Source organism: Cygnus atratus, chromosome 2 (genome assembly GCF_013377495.2).
Source record: "Cygnus atratus isolate AKBS03 ecotype Queensland, Australia chromosome 2, CAtr_DNAZoo_HiC_assembly, whole genome shotgun sequence".
Taxonomy (NCBI): domain Eukaryota; kingdom Metazoa; phylum Chordata; class Aves; order Anseriformes; family Anatidae; genus Cygnus; species Cygnus atratus.
In genome coordinates this window covers 86,395,843-86,412,550 of record NC_066363.1, presented here as the reverse complement: position 1 = coordinate 86,412,550, position 16,708 = coordinate 86,395,843, and the positions used below count along the sequence as shown (strand labels likewise).

The window sequence follows — 16,708 nt, the reverse complement described above, 5'->3', positions numbered from 1 at the left end:
AAGAGTAAATGCTACATCAAGATTTAAGAGTTCTAGGGTACACAATCTTTGGAAATTCACATGATGATTCACTTACTTTTTGATTTCCATGAAAACAGTCAGTCCTGGAACAAAACAGGTAAAGCATGCAAAGCAGAAGCAGAACTTACAAAAGCCTGAAGTAGAAGAAAAAGGAGAAAGAAGCAAAGCAAGATGAAATAGGGAGTAGGATGAAGAACTGAAAGTAAGAACTGCAGCCATCTCACTGCTTGAGCACCTGTTAACAGGATGTTGATCTTCCATACAAAGTATCACCTTACAAACTACTTGCTGCCCTTGGGAGGAAGGTGGCTTTAAAGCAGCGCACAGGTAAGTCAACTTGCTGTCTCTTTTAGCTACCTCTCCTTGACAAGTGAATAAATTCTGGACCTGCAGGTTACACTTTCACTTTCCAGAACTAGGATTCAGCTCTAAAATTCCTCTCCTTCATTGACAAATTACAAGAACACAAAAACTGAATACTTTGCAAGTATACTTTTCATATGCTTTATTGAATGAGAGAGAAAATTTTACTCTCTCCATGGTTTTGAACTGCTGAAAACACAAATTTCATCTTATAAATGAAATTGAAGGCTTGCTGTATGTAAACCACCAAAGGAATCAGCACAATTACGACTGATGCAGACTTTAGTTGTTCTTCCATATTAATCCTTAAACTGGTATCCTATAAACCACCACCTGAATATTTAGGACAGATCTGTGGTATGACTCCAGAGCTATGTGATCTTGTTTTCTTCTTTATGCTACAAAAATGTTACCTTTTTATATAAAAAAATTAAAATAAACTGTCTCACACTAATGCAAAATTTACTTTCTAGTAGTCTACTTTCTAGACCAGTTTTACTACTGGTCTAAACAAAATACCATTTCTAATGCAAAACAGTAGAATGTCTAAAACATTGTCCCTCAACTAAAATAAACCAAACTGGTGTTGAGAAATGAACAGTCTCAATGATATGCTAAAATGTGGCATTATTACATAACAGTAGCTGACTTTCTTTTAAATTTTATTTCAGGTTCACAAACTAAAATGTTAGCTTCTTCCATTTTACACCTCTTGTCTGTGCCAGACAGAGCCATCTGGGGGGACATTGAGGGAATTTTTTAATAGCTTTGAGCTGAATTGGTGTCTTGAATTGGTCTCATCTATCTTATTCTGGTCATTAGCAAAAGAGATCACCACCCAGTACCTATATGTGACCCCTTTCTCTCTCTGAAACCTCATTACACAAGATGAATGAAAAGGCTAAATACTTAATGAGCAACAGAAAGAGCTCAGCCACCAAGCCGCCAAACCAAATACTGTATCCTGGTGAGTGATTTCCAGAGTCTGGATCTAATGAATAAGCATAAGTACTAGCTGCTTTTCTGCACTCTGAACTGCGGAATTAGGTTCAACAATGTCATGTATTGCTGTGGGATTTGTATCACAGAAGAGACTAAATACAAAACAAAGTAGAATGTGCTTGTATATCTGATCTTCTGGATTAAGTTAGGTTGCTATCGAAGCACCTGATATTTTATCAGTGCTAAAAATATTTTTAGATTGCATATGGCTGATGTTTTGCAGGCAAAAACTGTTCAGCTAAATTAACAACAACACCCCACCTCCCACCCCCTAAAAAAAAGCAAAAATGCATACCTCAGATTGAAACCACAGGGTTTTAAATTAAAAATAGGTCCCATTTGGGAGGCTGAGAAAAATCCTACATGTGCACTGCATACTTAGAGTTTTCTGTTTCTTGGTACAACCAGCTTGTAACAATGTAGCCAACTATGTAAATGAAAATTGAACTTCGGAATTGGAAGATAATTTATGGATGAAAAATGTGGCTGTTTGCTTTCCTTCTTTTCAAGAAAAAGAAGAAAAATAGGGGGATTAGATTGTCAGTGCAAGAGGAAGTGTACAACTGATTAGGGTATTTTTAAAACAAATTTGGTCTGTTCCCAATAAAAAAAAAACTCCATCCCAACAACAATTATAATCTTCCAAGTATGTTTGGGAATGAAATATATTATTAGTAGCCTCAGATGAACTTTACAGAGTACCGCTTATCTGAATGCACTTTGTCATACTTTGTTAGTGTCCAGCTGTATAAATATAAATGTTGTCTTCATTCCAGTAATAGGTGCAATTTGACTAAATACATCTATGCTTTGATTTTTGCCCCCTTAAATTTTCATTCCTCATTTTAAAGACAGAACAATTACAATATCACAAAGACACTGTGGGGTTAAAAGTGGAAAAATAGAGGAGGATGATTAACTCGCATAAAAAAATAGGAGAAGGTAATGATTTTCCAGATATTGTCAAAAACTGTACAGTGAGGCCCAAAGGTAGTTAATAAATCAAAAGAAAAATCAGGCCAATAAGGTTCATCACTAGTAAATACATGTGCTATTTGCAGATGTCTTTCTTGTCATTTGCCTAGAGGAGATGTTTAAAATTTTTCTTTGTTTTTTCTTTTACGCTATTGATTTTTTAAACAACAATGGCTGCTATTTGTTCTGAGGTAAAAACAGGCATATCAGAGAGAACTATTTTTTCCACTGGAACTGAGTACTTTCTGAAATTCCATTTGTGTAAAGCAGAAGCACCATGATCCAAAAGAGCTTCATTCCCAGAAAGTTTTTCTAAGCATTCTCGGTGATTGAATAAATGTGTACATATTAGAAGAAAGAATGTCTTTACTTCATATATACAAGGATTCCTACTGAACTGGAAATGAATAGCCAAAAATAAAATTAAACCAGATTTTTACCATATAGACAGACTGAAACCAGTCTGAACTTACTTTCAGACCTGTTTAGAAAGGGGAGAGAGAGATAGACAGACAGACAGACAGACGATTTTCAGACAATCTAACAACAATGGATGGAAGCTTTTGAAAAATGGGAATTCAGATAATTTCAGAAGCACTAAAAACAGAAAATTAACATCACAAAGTGTTCTTGTGCTTAGCTAAATAGGCAAATAGCAGAAATACAGCTTCTAGGCCTCTTCTTTTATAGCCATGAGGAAAGGTCTAGTTATAGAGGAGCTTCCCAGAATTGTCAAGGTCTTGCCCGCATGGTTAAAAATTTGAATTCTATAACCAAGTTCTTCTCTCCGCAGCTTCAGATGACTGAAATCCTACAGTAAAATTGTTCCACCTCAAAGGCTAGCATTTTTAGAGATTGCAAATCTTAAAGCTCCTGCCCATGAAAAGGAAATGCCCAGGCTTGCCGGACTGTGGTTCCTGATGATTCATATCGCTTTTCCCATAGCTGAAACAAGTAGAGCTGTCATGTGGACTATAGTAGAGAATTATTGCCCATAAAGTGTCCAGAACTGGGGCAGTTTGCCAGGAATTCAGGAAGGTTCTCCATTATATTCCATTAATTAATCCGGACCGATCTGAATCGTATCCCATTGTTCTGCTATTAACTTCTTGACAAATTCAGTGAGAAACGCTAGAAAAGAAAGAGCTATGAAACAGTACTCGCACAACTGCTTGTGCAAATGAATTCATGCTCATAGCATAAGCATAAGTTTGGCCAATTATACATATGAGAACCAAATCAATGTATTTTATAGAAGATCATCTGCATTTCTGAAACTTTTCAAAAAGACCCACAGGGATTGAATGAACCATGCAAAATATAATGGAGACAAAAATGACATCAAATATTTCACAAAGAGTAACTTCTGCTCAGAAACATTTACTGTGCTGGGCAGTAATCTCTCTCCTGAAATCACCACAGCCTGTGTTTACTGAGTGCACAGGCCCCATGAGTAAACTAACAAAATCTTCAGATTACTACATTGCTGTCATAAAGAAGTCTACAGCAGTTGACTTCAGTCCCATGCATAGAAATATACTGATACAACTACAGAAAAAACAGACTGTGAAAAAGAGATAATTGCTGGAGAGAGAGGACAGGAATAATAATAATAATTAATAATAATAATAATAAACATTAAATAGCATAATTAAATAGCATAATACACGCACCTTGGCTTGTATCAGGAATAGTATAGGAAGCAGGACCAGGGAGGTAATCGTACCCTTGTACTCTGCTCAGGTGAGGCCACACCTCAAGCATTGTGTTCAGTTTTGGGCCCCTCACTACAAGAAGGACATCGAGGCCCTGAAGCGTGTCCAGAGAAGGGCTACGAAGCTGGTGAAGGGCCTGGAACACAAGTCCTGTGAGGTGCGGCTGATGGAACTGGGGTTGTTTAGTCTGGAGAAGAGGAGGCTCAGGGGAGACCTTATTGCTCTCTACAACTACCTGAAAGGAAGGTGTGGGGAGCTGGGGGTCAGCCTCTTCTCACAGGTAACTAGTGATAGGACAAGAGGTAATGGCCTCAAGTTGTGCCAGGGAAGGCTTAGGTTGGAAATTAGGAGACAATTCTTCTCAGAAAGAGTAGTCAGGCATTGGAACAGTTTGGCCAGGGAGGTGGTGGAGTCATCATCCCTGGGGGTGTTCAAGGAAAGGTTGGACCTGGTGCTTAGGGACATGGTTTAGTGGGTGATAGTGGTGGTAGGCAGATGGTAGGATCAGATGATCTTGAAGGTCTTTTCCAAACTTAATGACTCTATGATTCTATAACACTCCTTGCAGGCTTGTATCATATAATACTGATGAAAAAGCAAACTGCACTGCATTAATTCCCTACTATGGAAGAGTCCCCAAAATAATTGCTCTTCTTAAAAGTAGCAACCATTTTCTACAGTCAATTTCCATTCAAACCATGTAGATGAAACAAAGGATTACATTTTTGGAAATTTACACGCACAACCAAGATGAAACTTCTCAGGGCTGCCGATTACAATTAACTGAAGTAGGTTCTTGTTAACCTACATTCAGCTCTGTGTTAGAATTCTAAAGTCCTATCAAAGTATTACATAAATACAATATTTTGCCTTTCATTCAATATTTTAAATTTTTCAATTAGTCTGGAGCATGAGGTTTTCCTGCATTTGCTATATTTTTTAGTATAACAATTTCCTCCCTCCCTCTACAGTTTAAAAATAGACGATGAATTTACATAAAGCCAAGCCTGTAATTCACAGAGGGAAAAAAAAGTTCTCTTGAGCCTATGGAAGAGAAAACTATACAATATCATCCAAGACAAAAATAACCCTATCATTTTGGTATAAGCTATTTGCTAGTACATGTATTTCTTTATTTAAAAAAAAAAAAGGCATACTTTTATAATCTATCTCTTCCTAAATTTCTCCTCTTAACTACCTAGACTGTCTTTCTTTACATATCTCTCTCTCCCAATCTACCTGTTAGCATGATGTACTAATTGCTTTCTTGCCTTTATGTACATTCTTATTATGTAAAGCTGCTACGATGATGCTCATTATGTTGAAAACTAAACACCATCTTTGAGAACTTAAAAAACATAAATGACAGACAAATCAGTAAGTTCCAAATGACAAAGCCTCTATTAAACAGATGTACATGGCGCTTATGCAAGGGTATTTTTTGTTTGTTTCTTTTTTTTTAGGATTTTATTTGCAAGCCTTGTATGAACTACCTTCAGGACAAATTTTACTGAATCAGTATTCACAAGGGAAGCACACATGACAGGCAATATCTACAAATATGAAATGATTCAGCTCTAACCCTGTCTGCAACTTTTCATAAATTTCTTAATATAAAATGATTTCTTCCACATCTACGGATTGCCATTACATTCTCCTGACTTAACTGCAACCACAATTTTTGCAATTGTCCTAAAACATCCTTTGTCTATGTCCTTGGTACAGCCTTGGTCACATTATTTTTACAGTGACAGTTCAGACTTCTTTATGGGCACAAGCCAAAAAACTGTGATAGCCACTAATTCCAATCTTTCCAAAGCCCTGCATAAGCAATTTGGAGCAAGAAAAACTGTGACCATGAACATCCTTAAACTATATCAGGGTTTTAATGCTGTATTCAGAGATTAAATGAACACCACGATACCAAGACTTTCTTAGACCTTTTAACCTTCTATAATGGAAAAATGAACAACTTGGGAAATGAGGGGCACTAATTCCCTGATCAGAGTGGGGTGGACTAGATAGCATCTGAAAGTAAGAAACGTGATTGTATACATGTAAATTGACTGTGTGTATAGCTCAGAAAAGGAACTAAGATGTCATTCACAACGCACCATAAGCTACATGTTATTTTGGTAAGATATTTTCTTAGCTGGTTTTCGGAAAATTCTTTTCCGTTCTTTCCTCAATCTTTTTGCAAGTACAGTTAGCTACAAAGTAAGTTGGGGGGGGGTTGTTTGCTTTTATTTGTTTATTTGTTTGGTTGGGGTTGTTTTTAAGGTAAAAGTCTCAGTTGCTACCTCTTACATTGCTCAGGGAAAAACTCTAAAAAACTGAGGGGGGAAAAAAAAAGCATAATCATTTTTACTAGCCCTGGAAGCCATATTAACAATGAAAAAAAAAAAAAGGGTGGGAGTATAAAGATTTGGTAGTCTCTTCTCCTTGTTTACCAAATAGAATTACTAGAATTGCAAGAGACAGGAGATATTTCTGAGAACTGTCCATTTATGCCAGAAAGAAGCATTGGCTTGCAGTTGACCAGCGTTTTATTGTTGTCTATTCCCTACTTTCCAACACTGAAAGCTTGGAAAATTACATCCTCTTGGCGAAAAATAATAAAAACAAAAAATCACATATTTATACACTAAATTAATCTGTTCAAAAAAAAAAATCATGAAACCAGTGCACTATAAGACTTAACGTTTCTTCAGCATTTTTTAACAGGAGAAACTGAATGGGCCAACTGTTGATAATTTATACAAATTTTTGCTTGACAACCCCCTTGCTGAAAACAGCTTGAGGACTGGTGGTAACGAAAAGTGAAGTGCTCCCTTGACTACTCTTAAACCTACACAGATTTTAACTTCTACAACAACCTGCAGTTGGAGTTTCACAGCTTAACTATAAGTTGCAAAAATAACCCAGTTGCTGGTGTTGTATTTACATTTGGAATGCCACTAGGAGCTTCATGCTACACACGCTTTTCACAGTGGAAGAGGCAATAAACAATTAATTGTACCCTCTTCAACTTCTCCATGATCTCCCCCAGTAGTCTCTCTTCCAGGGTGAAAATTTCTGTTCCTTTCCTTACATTGTTCCCAGTTAAACTCATTTTAGATACCAATATTTTAAAAAGGCAGTCTTAAGTTGGTAAAATTAATTCTTTATAAACTTTATAAATATGATGACATTCTGTAGAAAAAATACTGCCATTTCCTATTCTGGTTCACAGGAAAAAGAAAAACATTTATTACACACGCTTGACATGAACACCATGTTGACAGTTATAGGAAAAATCCTGTTCAGTTCCCATTCGGGAACTGCACAACTCAAGACACTTCTCCTCATACCAACATCTTATTGACAGTCTGCAAATGATACCTCTAGATCTTCTATTTCAAATCTAAACTACATGACCATTACTCAGAAAAGAAAGCTGTGTGCACATTGGCGTAGTCTTAGAGACTCGAAATGTTTCATTCCTGCTGGTTAATAAACAAGATAGTAGGTAGTCCACTCCATACTGCCTGGATGCAACTTTTCACATAATCATGCATTACAAGATCTATGGTTTTACAGTAGGAATGAGAGAGACAGTGATATGAACCAGGCAGTACTTTTTCAGCATAGACTGGAGAGATCTAGGGAAAAAGTCTTGAGTGTCTTCTAGATTGCATACCTTCTCTGTAGTCTAATCAGGGCTGTACTTAGGTATAATCTGCAGTTCTGCACTGTGTATCTGAGCCCGTCTCTTGTCTCCTTTCAAAATATCTCTTCTTTCTGTCATGTAGCATACTGAGTCTTGAGCACATAAATCAGTTTGGACCTGTACTACTAAACCTAAGTATCATAATTGTTACAGACTTGAATAGAAGACCAATCTACATTTCTTTAATAAAATGAAATCGTACATATATATTTTTAAAATGGAGATAGGCTACATACTGCAGCCTATATATATAATCAGTTATATTATAAGATATATAATTAGTTATAAATTAGGCTCGATCCACAAGCTCTCGTTTGTGGGCATTTAAAATTGAAAAATTACAACTTTATGAAAAATTACAACTTTAATTTTATGGAACATTTCATAGGTGGCACCTCAAAAATGATTTAAATTTTATTTTTGGTCCACTAACCAGACAGGGATAAGAAGGTTCCTACTAAACGGTGTTTCACAGGTTCCTTTGAAAAGAGGTTTAGAGTTACAGTTTGCAGATCTGGAGACTGTACGGTCACTTTCCACCAAAATTCAGCTGAAATTAGGTCTCTTGATCCCTTCAGCTCTTTTGAAGAACTGAATCTCAAATGAATGAGAATGCTACATGAACCTTACAATGAGCCCTAGCATGAAAGGTTTTTTAAAAAGCCAATGATTTCTATTGAAGTACTGAGATGGGGCAGCAGTACAGCACAAGGCTTTTCTATACTGATAATTTCCATTCTTTGAGTAATTATGTAAGAACTTTTTTTGACCACTGTACTTTACAGACATCGTTACAGATGACTACCACTCCTTTTTTCTTTATATAGAGTTACCCTAAGAGGTAGATAATAATCCTTCCCCTACAGTCTGGCATGTTTAACACATTTTGATGCAGCTGTATACAATAACATAGCTCTACTCGATCAGAATTTATATCTCAAGCTTATGGCAAATATGTTGCCTTTTAATTTTTTACTCCTCTTACTTCATTATTTCATTTGTTATTTGCTCCCAGCTGCATTAACTAATAATTGAAAAGCAGCATTTCAGAAGGAGATTTAACAATATACAAACATCATATTCATAGGCTTAAGGGCCAACAAAAGCTGATTAGTTTTGACCAAAAAAAACAGTACATCTTACCTTCTCTGTTGAAGTGCCTTTCTCACCTATGGTGGTTTTAATTTGTTTTTTCGTTTTCTTAACGTGTTCATTTTCATTATCTGTCACTGAATTTATAACCGCTAGTAAACAAAATGGACTTGATTTCCCCTCCAGTAAGACAGGTGAGGTAATTCTTTCCAGAATAGAAACAGACTTACATGATTATGAAGCTAGATGTGGCTATCCACATGGTACAGAAGATGAGAAAACTTTTTTTTTCTTTTTTTTCTTAAAAGGATTCCTCAACTGATGTCCCAAAATAGACATCCAATCCATTAACTATGACAAACTACTTTAAATCAATCTGGTCAACTTCAATCTATCTTTTTACATGCACCTCCAGCTGACGCACACCATTTTTTCAACAACCATCCCACTCTGATTTTTTACAATAAAATTACATGAAGCAAACATTGTGGCCTTCCAAACATTGCTACAGAGAAGACTACTGAAAATTCTCTACAGGGGAAAAAAAATGAGATCTCTCCCCTAGCAAAGAAAGGATTTGGAGATCAGATTAAATTCCTCTTAACAGTGGGTTTATGTGCCCCATACAGCATTGGAAAACTGTTCACTTAAAAACTATATATATATATATATATATATATATACACACACACAAACACACATATGTATGTATATAAGTACATATATATCGTAATTTTCTGACTTCACTTTCTTGCTAGGATTTCCACATCAGGTCCCTCTCCATTATGTCTCAAAAGTATGATCAATCCATCCTTATTGCACCTCTCCAATAGAGAAACATGTAAATAAATTTCTTTCTAGTTCATAAAATCTACTTCCACAGAGATTTACCCAAGATATTCTGCCAGAAGTTTATATCAAGTGGCAAGATTTATATATGATAGTCCAACACTTCAAGTATTTGCCAAGCACTATTTTGTTTATCATATTTTTATGTCATGCAGAGACATAAAATATAACATTTCCACAACCCTTGGGATAACTGTGATTTTCTTCAATCCTAATGTGGATGATAAATTCCCAAATCCCCATGACAGATATAAAGGTAAAGGTACTTGAACATTTAAGTCCCTGAATGGGGTATGTAGTGCTATAGAAAACATGTCAGAATCAACACTATTCATCAAGTGCAGGGAAACTAAAAATTGATTTTTATTAAAAATTCTCATTAAAATATTTGATTTCATTTGAATTTAAACTTTCTGCAGAACTACATTAACTGTTATTTGTTCTTATAATACATTTAGGAAAAATAAAACTCCGGCCATCTTGAAAACTAACAATTATTCTTTTTTTGACTTGACACTCAGGATACTTTTCTTAATGAATTTCTGTTTTCTAGTACTCAAAATTCCTTTCCCTTTTTCACTGATTTTCTTCTTTATTCCTCCATTATTATAAACACATATGAATGGTATAAGATCAAACTAAGACAAAAATCTTGTTGATGTACAACCTCTCCATGTCTTCTACTGTGCTTACATAGGACAGAAACCCAACTTGAAAGTCTTCAAATTGAAAATGAAAAATTGCAATTACTTCATTTTAACTGGAGAATGGCAATGCATAAATCAACGTGAACATCACATATAAAAAAAAAATAATAATACTATCTACCCCAGAGAAAGACAAACAGGCAGGAAGAAAGAAAAGAAAGGTACTCTGGTATTTTTTCCCCACAAGATATACTAATGGAGAAAAGTAATTGAAGCTCTGAGTATAATTTCACATTTATACATAACCATCCTACTGTATATGATCTTTTCAAATACTCTTAAAAATCAGTCATAAGCTATTTTAAAATTTCTCCAATACAAGCTAATTCTGCTTTAACAGAACCTCAAGAATGAAAGGAATTGGAATGAACAGATGTTAGCCTGAACTATCAAACTCAAGATTTCAAACTGGATTTCAACATCCTAAAAATTCACTGTGTTACCAGCTGATTCTTTGGCTGAAGTTATTACCACATATGACAGTTTGTAAAATTTATGTTTTAACTAGTTCTATACAGTTCAAGGATAAGTGAATCAGAGAATTCAGACATCAAAGATACAAATCTCTCTTTTGGTATGTACAATAGTAAGATATACCAGCCTCTCCAGTTCCTTGAGTAACAGGATGCTATGGGACATTATGTTGCAGTGCGAGTTTACAGGATGCTCTGGGTTTATCCTGGATATTTACTTAATGAGTAGTGACAAACGAGTTCTAAATTCATACTCTTGTGCATTAATCACCCCATTTAAGCAAGCCCCCAGTCGTTTTCCAGGTACAAACACCTCAACCATAGCAAACTAATTTATGCCTACTCCATAGGAATGTCCTTTGTAAGAAACTGTAACAACTGCATATGGCATAGACAGTGAGCTGTCAATTCAAATTTCACCTTATTGCACACTACATTCTTCAGATACATCTTCTATTTAAATTAAAGTTTCATTTCCAAAGCCTTCCAGAAAATCTGTGACTCTGGAATCTGACAATGGAATCATGAACAATGGAACAATCTGGAACCATAACAAATTTTCACATTGAAACTCTATTTAAAAACTATTTTTCAAGCAATATGAATAAACACAAAGGGCTATTACCATACTGTCTCCAATCCACAGCTGGAGGCAAATTCAGCCACAGGATGAAGTTACTGAGTTCATTTAAGTAAGATGGCAGTGAATGGAAACCCTTTTGGTTGTACCATACCTGGAAGAGAGAATAGAAATTGTGAATCAAAAATGAGTTGAATCCAAACATTGATCTGAAAACTCCCATAATTTAAAGAATTACATAAAGATATTAAAGATGAATTCTCCTTTTAAGACACACATTTTTAGAAGAAGAAGGTGATCTAGGCAGAACAGAATCATCAGACTCAAACTAAAAGATGGTAGATTTAGATTAGATATAAAGAAATTCTTTACTCAGAGGGTGGCAAAGCACTGGCACAAGTTTCCCAGAGAAGCTGTGGATGCCCCATCCCGGTAAATGTTCAAGGCCAGATGGATGGGGCTTTGAGAAACCTGGTCTAGTGGGAGGTGTCCCTGTCCATGACAGGTGGGTTGAAATTAGATGATCTTTAGGGTCCCTTCCAACACAAACCATTCTGTGATTCTATGATTTAATTTGTATAGTTCTTTCAACAGAATCTAGCAGGGCAGAAAGTTGTCTTAATTATTAAACTAAGATTCTCCATGTTAATGAAACAGTCCTTTCCTTTATGCACATTTGGTCAAACAAATAATAGAGGAAAAACAATGTGAAAATAATATTGGCCAACTTAACTGGAAACAAAGAAAGATGAAAAAACCTGTTACAAGTGAAGAATATTGATTATTGAAAATCCAAGAGACTTATCAAAGTAATACCTGCAAGTGACATATAGCATAAAATATCAAAGAAAGAGAACATCCTAGAAAATTATGAAAGGAAAAAACAAGGAGACACTGCTTACACAGTGAAAATATGAAACTATGCCATGAAGGACAAAGCCATGTCTCCATCTTCAACAAGCAATTGGTTTCAACATGGTTTCTTGAGCAAGGAGGAAAGGGAAGACAGATAAACTTTAAAGCAGACAACACAAGCCTCTGAGGAGCACAGGGAAGCATTTCTGCTGTAACATACACTTTATCCTCAAATTATGCAGAATCGCCCCAATTTGATTAATGTCTCCAAAATCCACACTTTCAGACCTGAGGTCTCCATGTGCTAGAATCAGTGCTGATAGCCTCGTTATGTCTCCAAACTGAATATACTGAAGTCTGAGTTTTGCTTTCCTGTTGGAATTCAATTCTATTTCTGTGCCTCCTTAACTGTTAAGCAAAGTGCCTTTGACCCTACATTATCCATACTGAAAAACAGGTCAAAGAAAAAAAAAAAGGTATGTTTTCAGTTTTGATGACATGTTTCAAATCACCTTTGATTACTATCCACTCCCTCACTGCACAGCAATATTTCATCTCCCTTTTTTGTTTACGCAGTTGAAAAATTCTTAACCTTTTCCTATTTGCTATCAGCTATTTGCTAATCTGCATTTTGGCCATCTTGAGTTGATGCTGGACAATTTTCACTTTGTGTCTGGACTCTGAATCATATAACAATGTATATGTTTGTTGTTTTGTTTTTTTAAATATAGGTCTTTCTTGCCTTAACACTCTTCTTCCAAGATTTCAGTTTTCCTAAATCCTTTCTGAAATTACCATCTATACAGTTACGTATTGAAAACTTCCTTGAATAATATTTTATCATCACTTAGATGCTGTTCTGATGTAGTCCTTTTCTATATATATATATCAGCCTCTTCTCAGTACTGGTATAATATCCCAAATGTGTTTTTGTTCTTTGTTTTTGTTTTGTTTTGTTTTGTTTTTAATTTACTTGCAGATAATACTTTTTTTTTTTTTTAAACTTGTAGAATCCGTCTACAGTCCTTACTTGGACACAAGGTTCCAGACTTTGTCTGCTTTTCCTGCCATGTTCTTCTCCATGCTTCCCAGTGCAAGTTGTCTAATCTTCAGTTCTATTTCTGTCGCCTAATTGTTCTTTTCTTCAGATTTATTTTCCTGACTACCTATTTGCTTGGATGTCTACATCACACTCTGTTGTGAGGCAAGATCTGAAATACTTTAATCATCCCATTCAGTTCCCTCCCACCTAACCTATATCATGCTTTCATACAGTAATCTGAGCTCCACTGTTGCTTCTCCTGTGCCTCTCACTCTTGAATCTTCTTTGCCATAAGCTCTGTTCAGCATTATTTCACAAATGAGCAACTTTGGTCAAGTACCACTACTCTTTCTTGCAGTAGCTTTCACATTTTCTACTCTGTTCTTTACGTGATATTCACAGCTGCTTCAAATCTCATCAGCATTTTATGTCCCCACATTTAGAGGGAGAAAAAAAAAATAATCCTTAACTGTTTCCTCCTTTGCAAACTTGCATGCAACTCCTTTGTTCTCCTCCAGTTCAATGCCCACAAGTTACTGCACAGACTAGGTCTCCCATTCTTTAATCAAAAGAGAACTCCTTAAAGAGATGAACTGAAATAAAACCTAAGTGTCCTGGGCAAAAGAGCAGATTCTTCCACCGCTGAATCTCCTGTGCAAATACAAACCAGGCCAAGAAACAAACATATGATCAAGGGTAGACGGTCTTCTTCACATACTGATTTCTTATGGTATCTCATTTAAAAAGATTTGTGCAGAATAGAAATTTATAAATATATATTGAAAATCCACTGAAATTCTGCTCATCGCATCAAAAAAGTCAGTTAAGAGAACAATAAAGCAAAAATCTGATGACATGTCCTCATTTAATTGAAGCAGTGTAAAGGTCTCAAGCATTCACAGAATACCTTAGAAATATAATAATGTGACCAATATTCAAACAAAAATACAAAAAAAAAATCCGTAATAGAGCATTGTGTGTAACCATACATTTCAATATCCCACATAGTAATTAGAATTCTTCATCCAAGATGCATTATTTAACTGAATCAAACTACCAGGAAATAACCAAATTAAAGCTGGCTATTTAATTGCTTATAATCTGGCAACAAGCAAAAGGAATAGTGTCTGAGATTTTTCTCAGAAGATATGTTTAAGCTTTTTTTTCTTTTTTTTTCTAAAGTCTTATGGTTTATTCTAAATTGATTGCAAAGCTAAAATACAAAAAAGGAAAAACATTAGTTCCAGCTGAAATATATTTCATCTTTCTTGTGCGTCTCACAGGTAATTATTTACAAATGGCAGGAAAGAGATCAGTATTGGAAAAAATATATAGAATGAGACAATTAATTTTGATTTTTATAATTTTATCATCTATCCATGACTGACAAAATTTGTTCCTAGGAAAAAATACTGTCCATCTCTACATTAACAATAAATTCTGCAAAGACATGTTTCCCATTACTACATGCCATTTTTATCTACCATTAACATTCCAGAATTATGTTAGACTAATATTTTGACTTACCTGTGGCCTATCAAGGAAAAAGGATGAGGAGGGTCAGAGAAATTGCTAATACCAGACAATGGGTATTAAAGTGGAGAGACTTTTTTTTCAAGTGAACTTTGTCTAGACACTTATACTATTACTAGGCAGTAAAGCCTCAAATCCCAACCTTTGAGACTGGAAAAATGCACACTTCAGAATACCATTTGAATAGTACAAGTTGTCTTTCAGGACTATTTAAAATTCCTACATGTTCTTCCTGTATTCAGTTATGTTATATATAACAGCAACTTTGTCCACAACTACCAAAATAAATGAAGGAATATACATTCAGGGAAAAAAAAAAAAAGTTAAGGAGCAGTTGTGCTCCATGCAGCAATGATCATCAATGAATGTCCATTGTCAATGGTTTTAATCAGCCAAGTCTCTGGCATATGGTAAATATATTCTTTCTCATGTGTGAACACATACACTTTCTCTGTATGTACAATGCATATGCAGCACAGTAAAGCAGAAGACTGTTTCAGCATTTGAATACTTGTTTTATCTGAACTGGGAAAAATGTTGTCTGTTGGATTGGAGAATAACATATAAGGATTCAGACATTTTCTAAAATGAAATTAATCGTACAGTAAGTCTGTTCAAATGCAAATTTCTCATTTTACTTCATACAAGACTATGTAAATGGTACATTCACTGTCTCATGAACAAGCCTGAAAGGTCAAAGTAAAAGTCTGGTCATTAATTACTAAAAGGTTAATGCAATAATTTGACATTGCATCAGTTGAAAGCCACTTCCAGGAGGTATTTTAGATAACACAGTGCCCTTTATAAATCTACTCCACTATTTTCTTTGGCTCTGAAATATGAAGCTTACTCACTAGCAATATAACTATAATTTATCCTTGTGCTGATGCCAGGTGGAGCTCTATGCCAAAGATATTTAAAAAAAAAAAAAGAGAAAAAAAGGAGAAAAAACACAGCACTGGCATGTCAAAACAAAAGTCTAAAATTATTAAAGACATAGGACAAAAACAGCAAAAATAGCAGTCAGAAAAACACATCTTACTTCAATCCTCTAGGACTTCAAGTTCCTAATTAAGGATCAATGGAACTGGATTTCAAACCTATGAGAAATCTGGAGGTAGAAGGGGATTACAAATGACCTAAATGAAAATATATATAAGACAAGGTGTGGATATGAGAGAGAGATTGCTATTCAAAACTACAAGGCAAAGGCATTGTAAACAGTCAACAATCTTGCAAAATGAAATGTGAAATTATGTTGGCAAGGGAGAATATCTGCATCTTGTTTTAACTACAGTTTGCCCCAAAAGGGATTTGGGATAGAGCTTAATTATACTGTTGCTTCTCTTCTTCATTTGCAAGAGCAAATAAAATCTAGTGTCTATAAAATAATATGAAGGAAGCACCTTCCTTTCATATCCTAATTTGGAATCCATAAGGTCAAGCTTCACAGCTTCCTCTGGCAATAAATGTGTTTTGCTTGGATACAGAAATAGAGGCCTCACTGAGATTCTTCATAATCTCCTCCAAAACTCTCTCTCCTCATTAATGGTCTACATCTGAATGGACCTCAAAAGAACCTTTCAAAACATTCCCTATGGAAAAAAATAAAAATAAAAAAATGCTTTGCACTGATAATTCCCTTTTAGCTTCTAGATCCTACTCCAAGTTTTCACACTGTCCTTCCAGTGTGTACCAGAATGTCTCAAGGAAAAGCTCCTGACTTCAGTTGCACTTAGAATAATCCTTCTGTTCCTGGCTCTTGGGAGAAGCTCCAAAGAGAAAACAATGG

General features: G+C 35.3%; 1 protein-coding gene across 1 annotated transcript in view; it reads right to left on the bottom strand.

Annotated features, from left to right (window-relative positions):
- Positions 1-16,708, bottom strand: part of ABCA13 (ATP binding cassette subfamily A member 13) — a 197,800-nt gene that overhangs the window by 49,499 nt on the left and 131,593 nt on the right. The window contains exon 48 of the mRNA XM_050708769.1: positions 11,532-11,640. Within this exon, the coding sequence (XP_050564726.1) occupies positions 11,532-11,640 (109 nt within the window). The remainder of the gene's footprint in view (positions 1-11,531; positions 11,641-16,708) is intronic.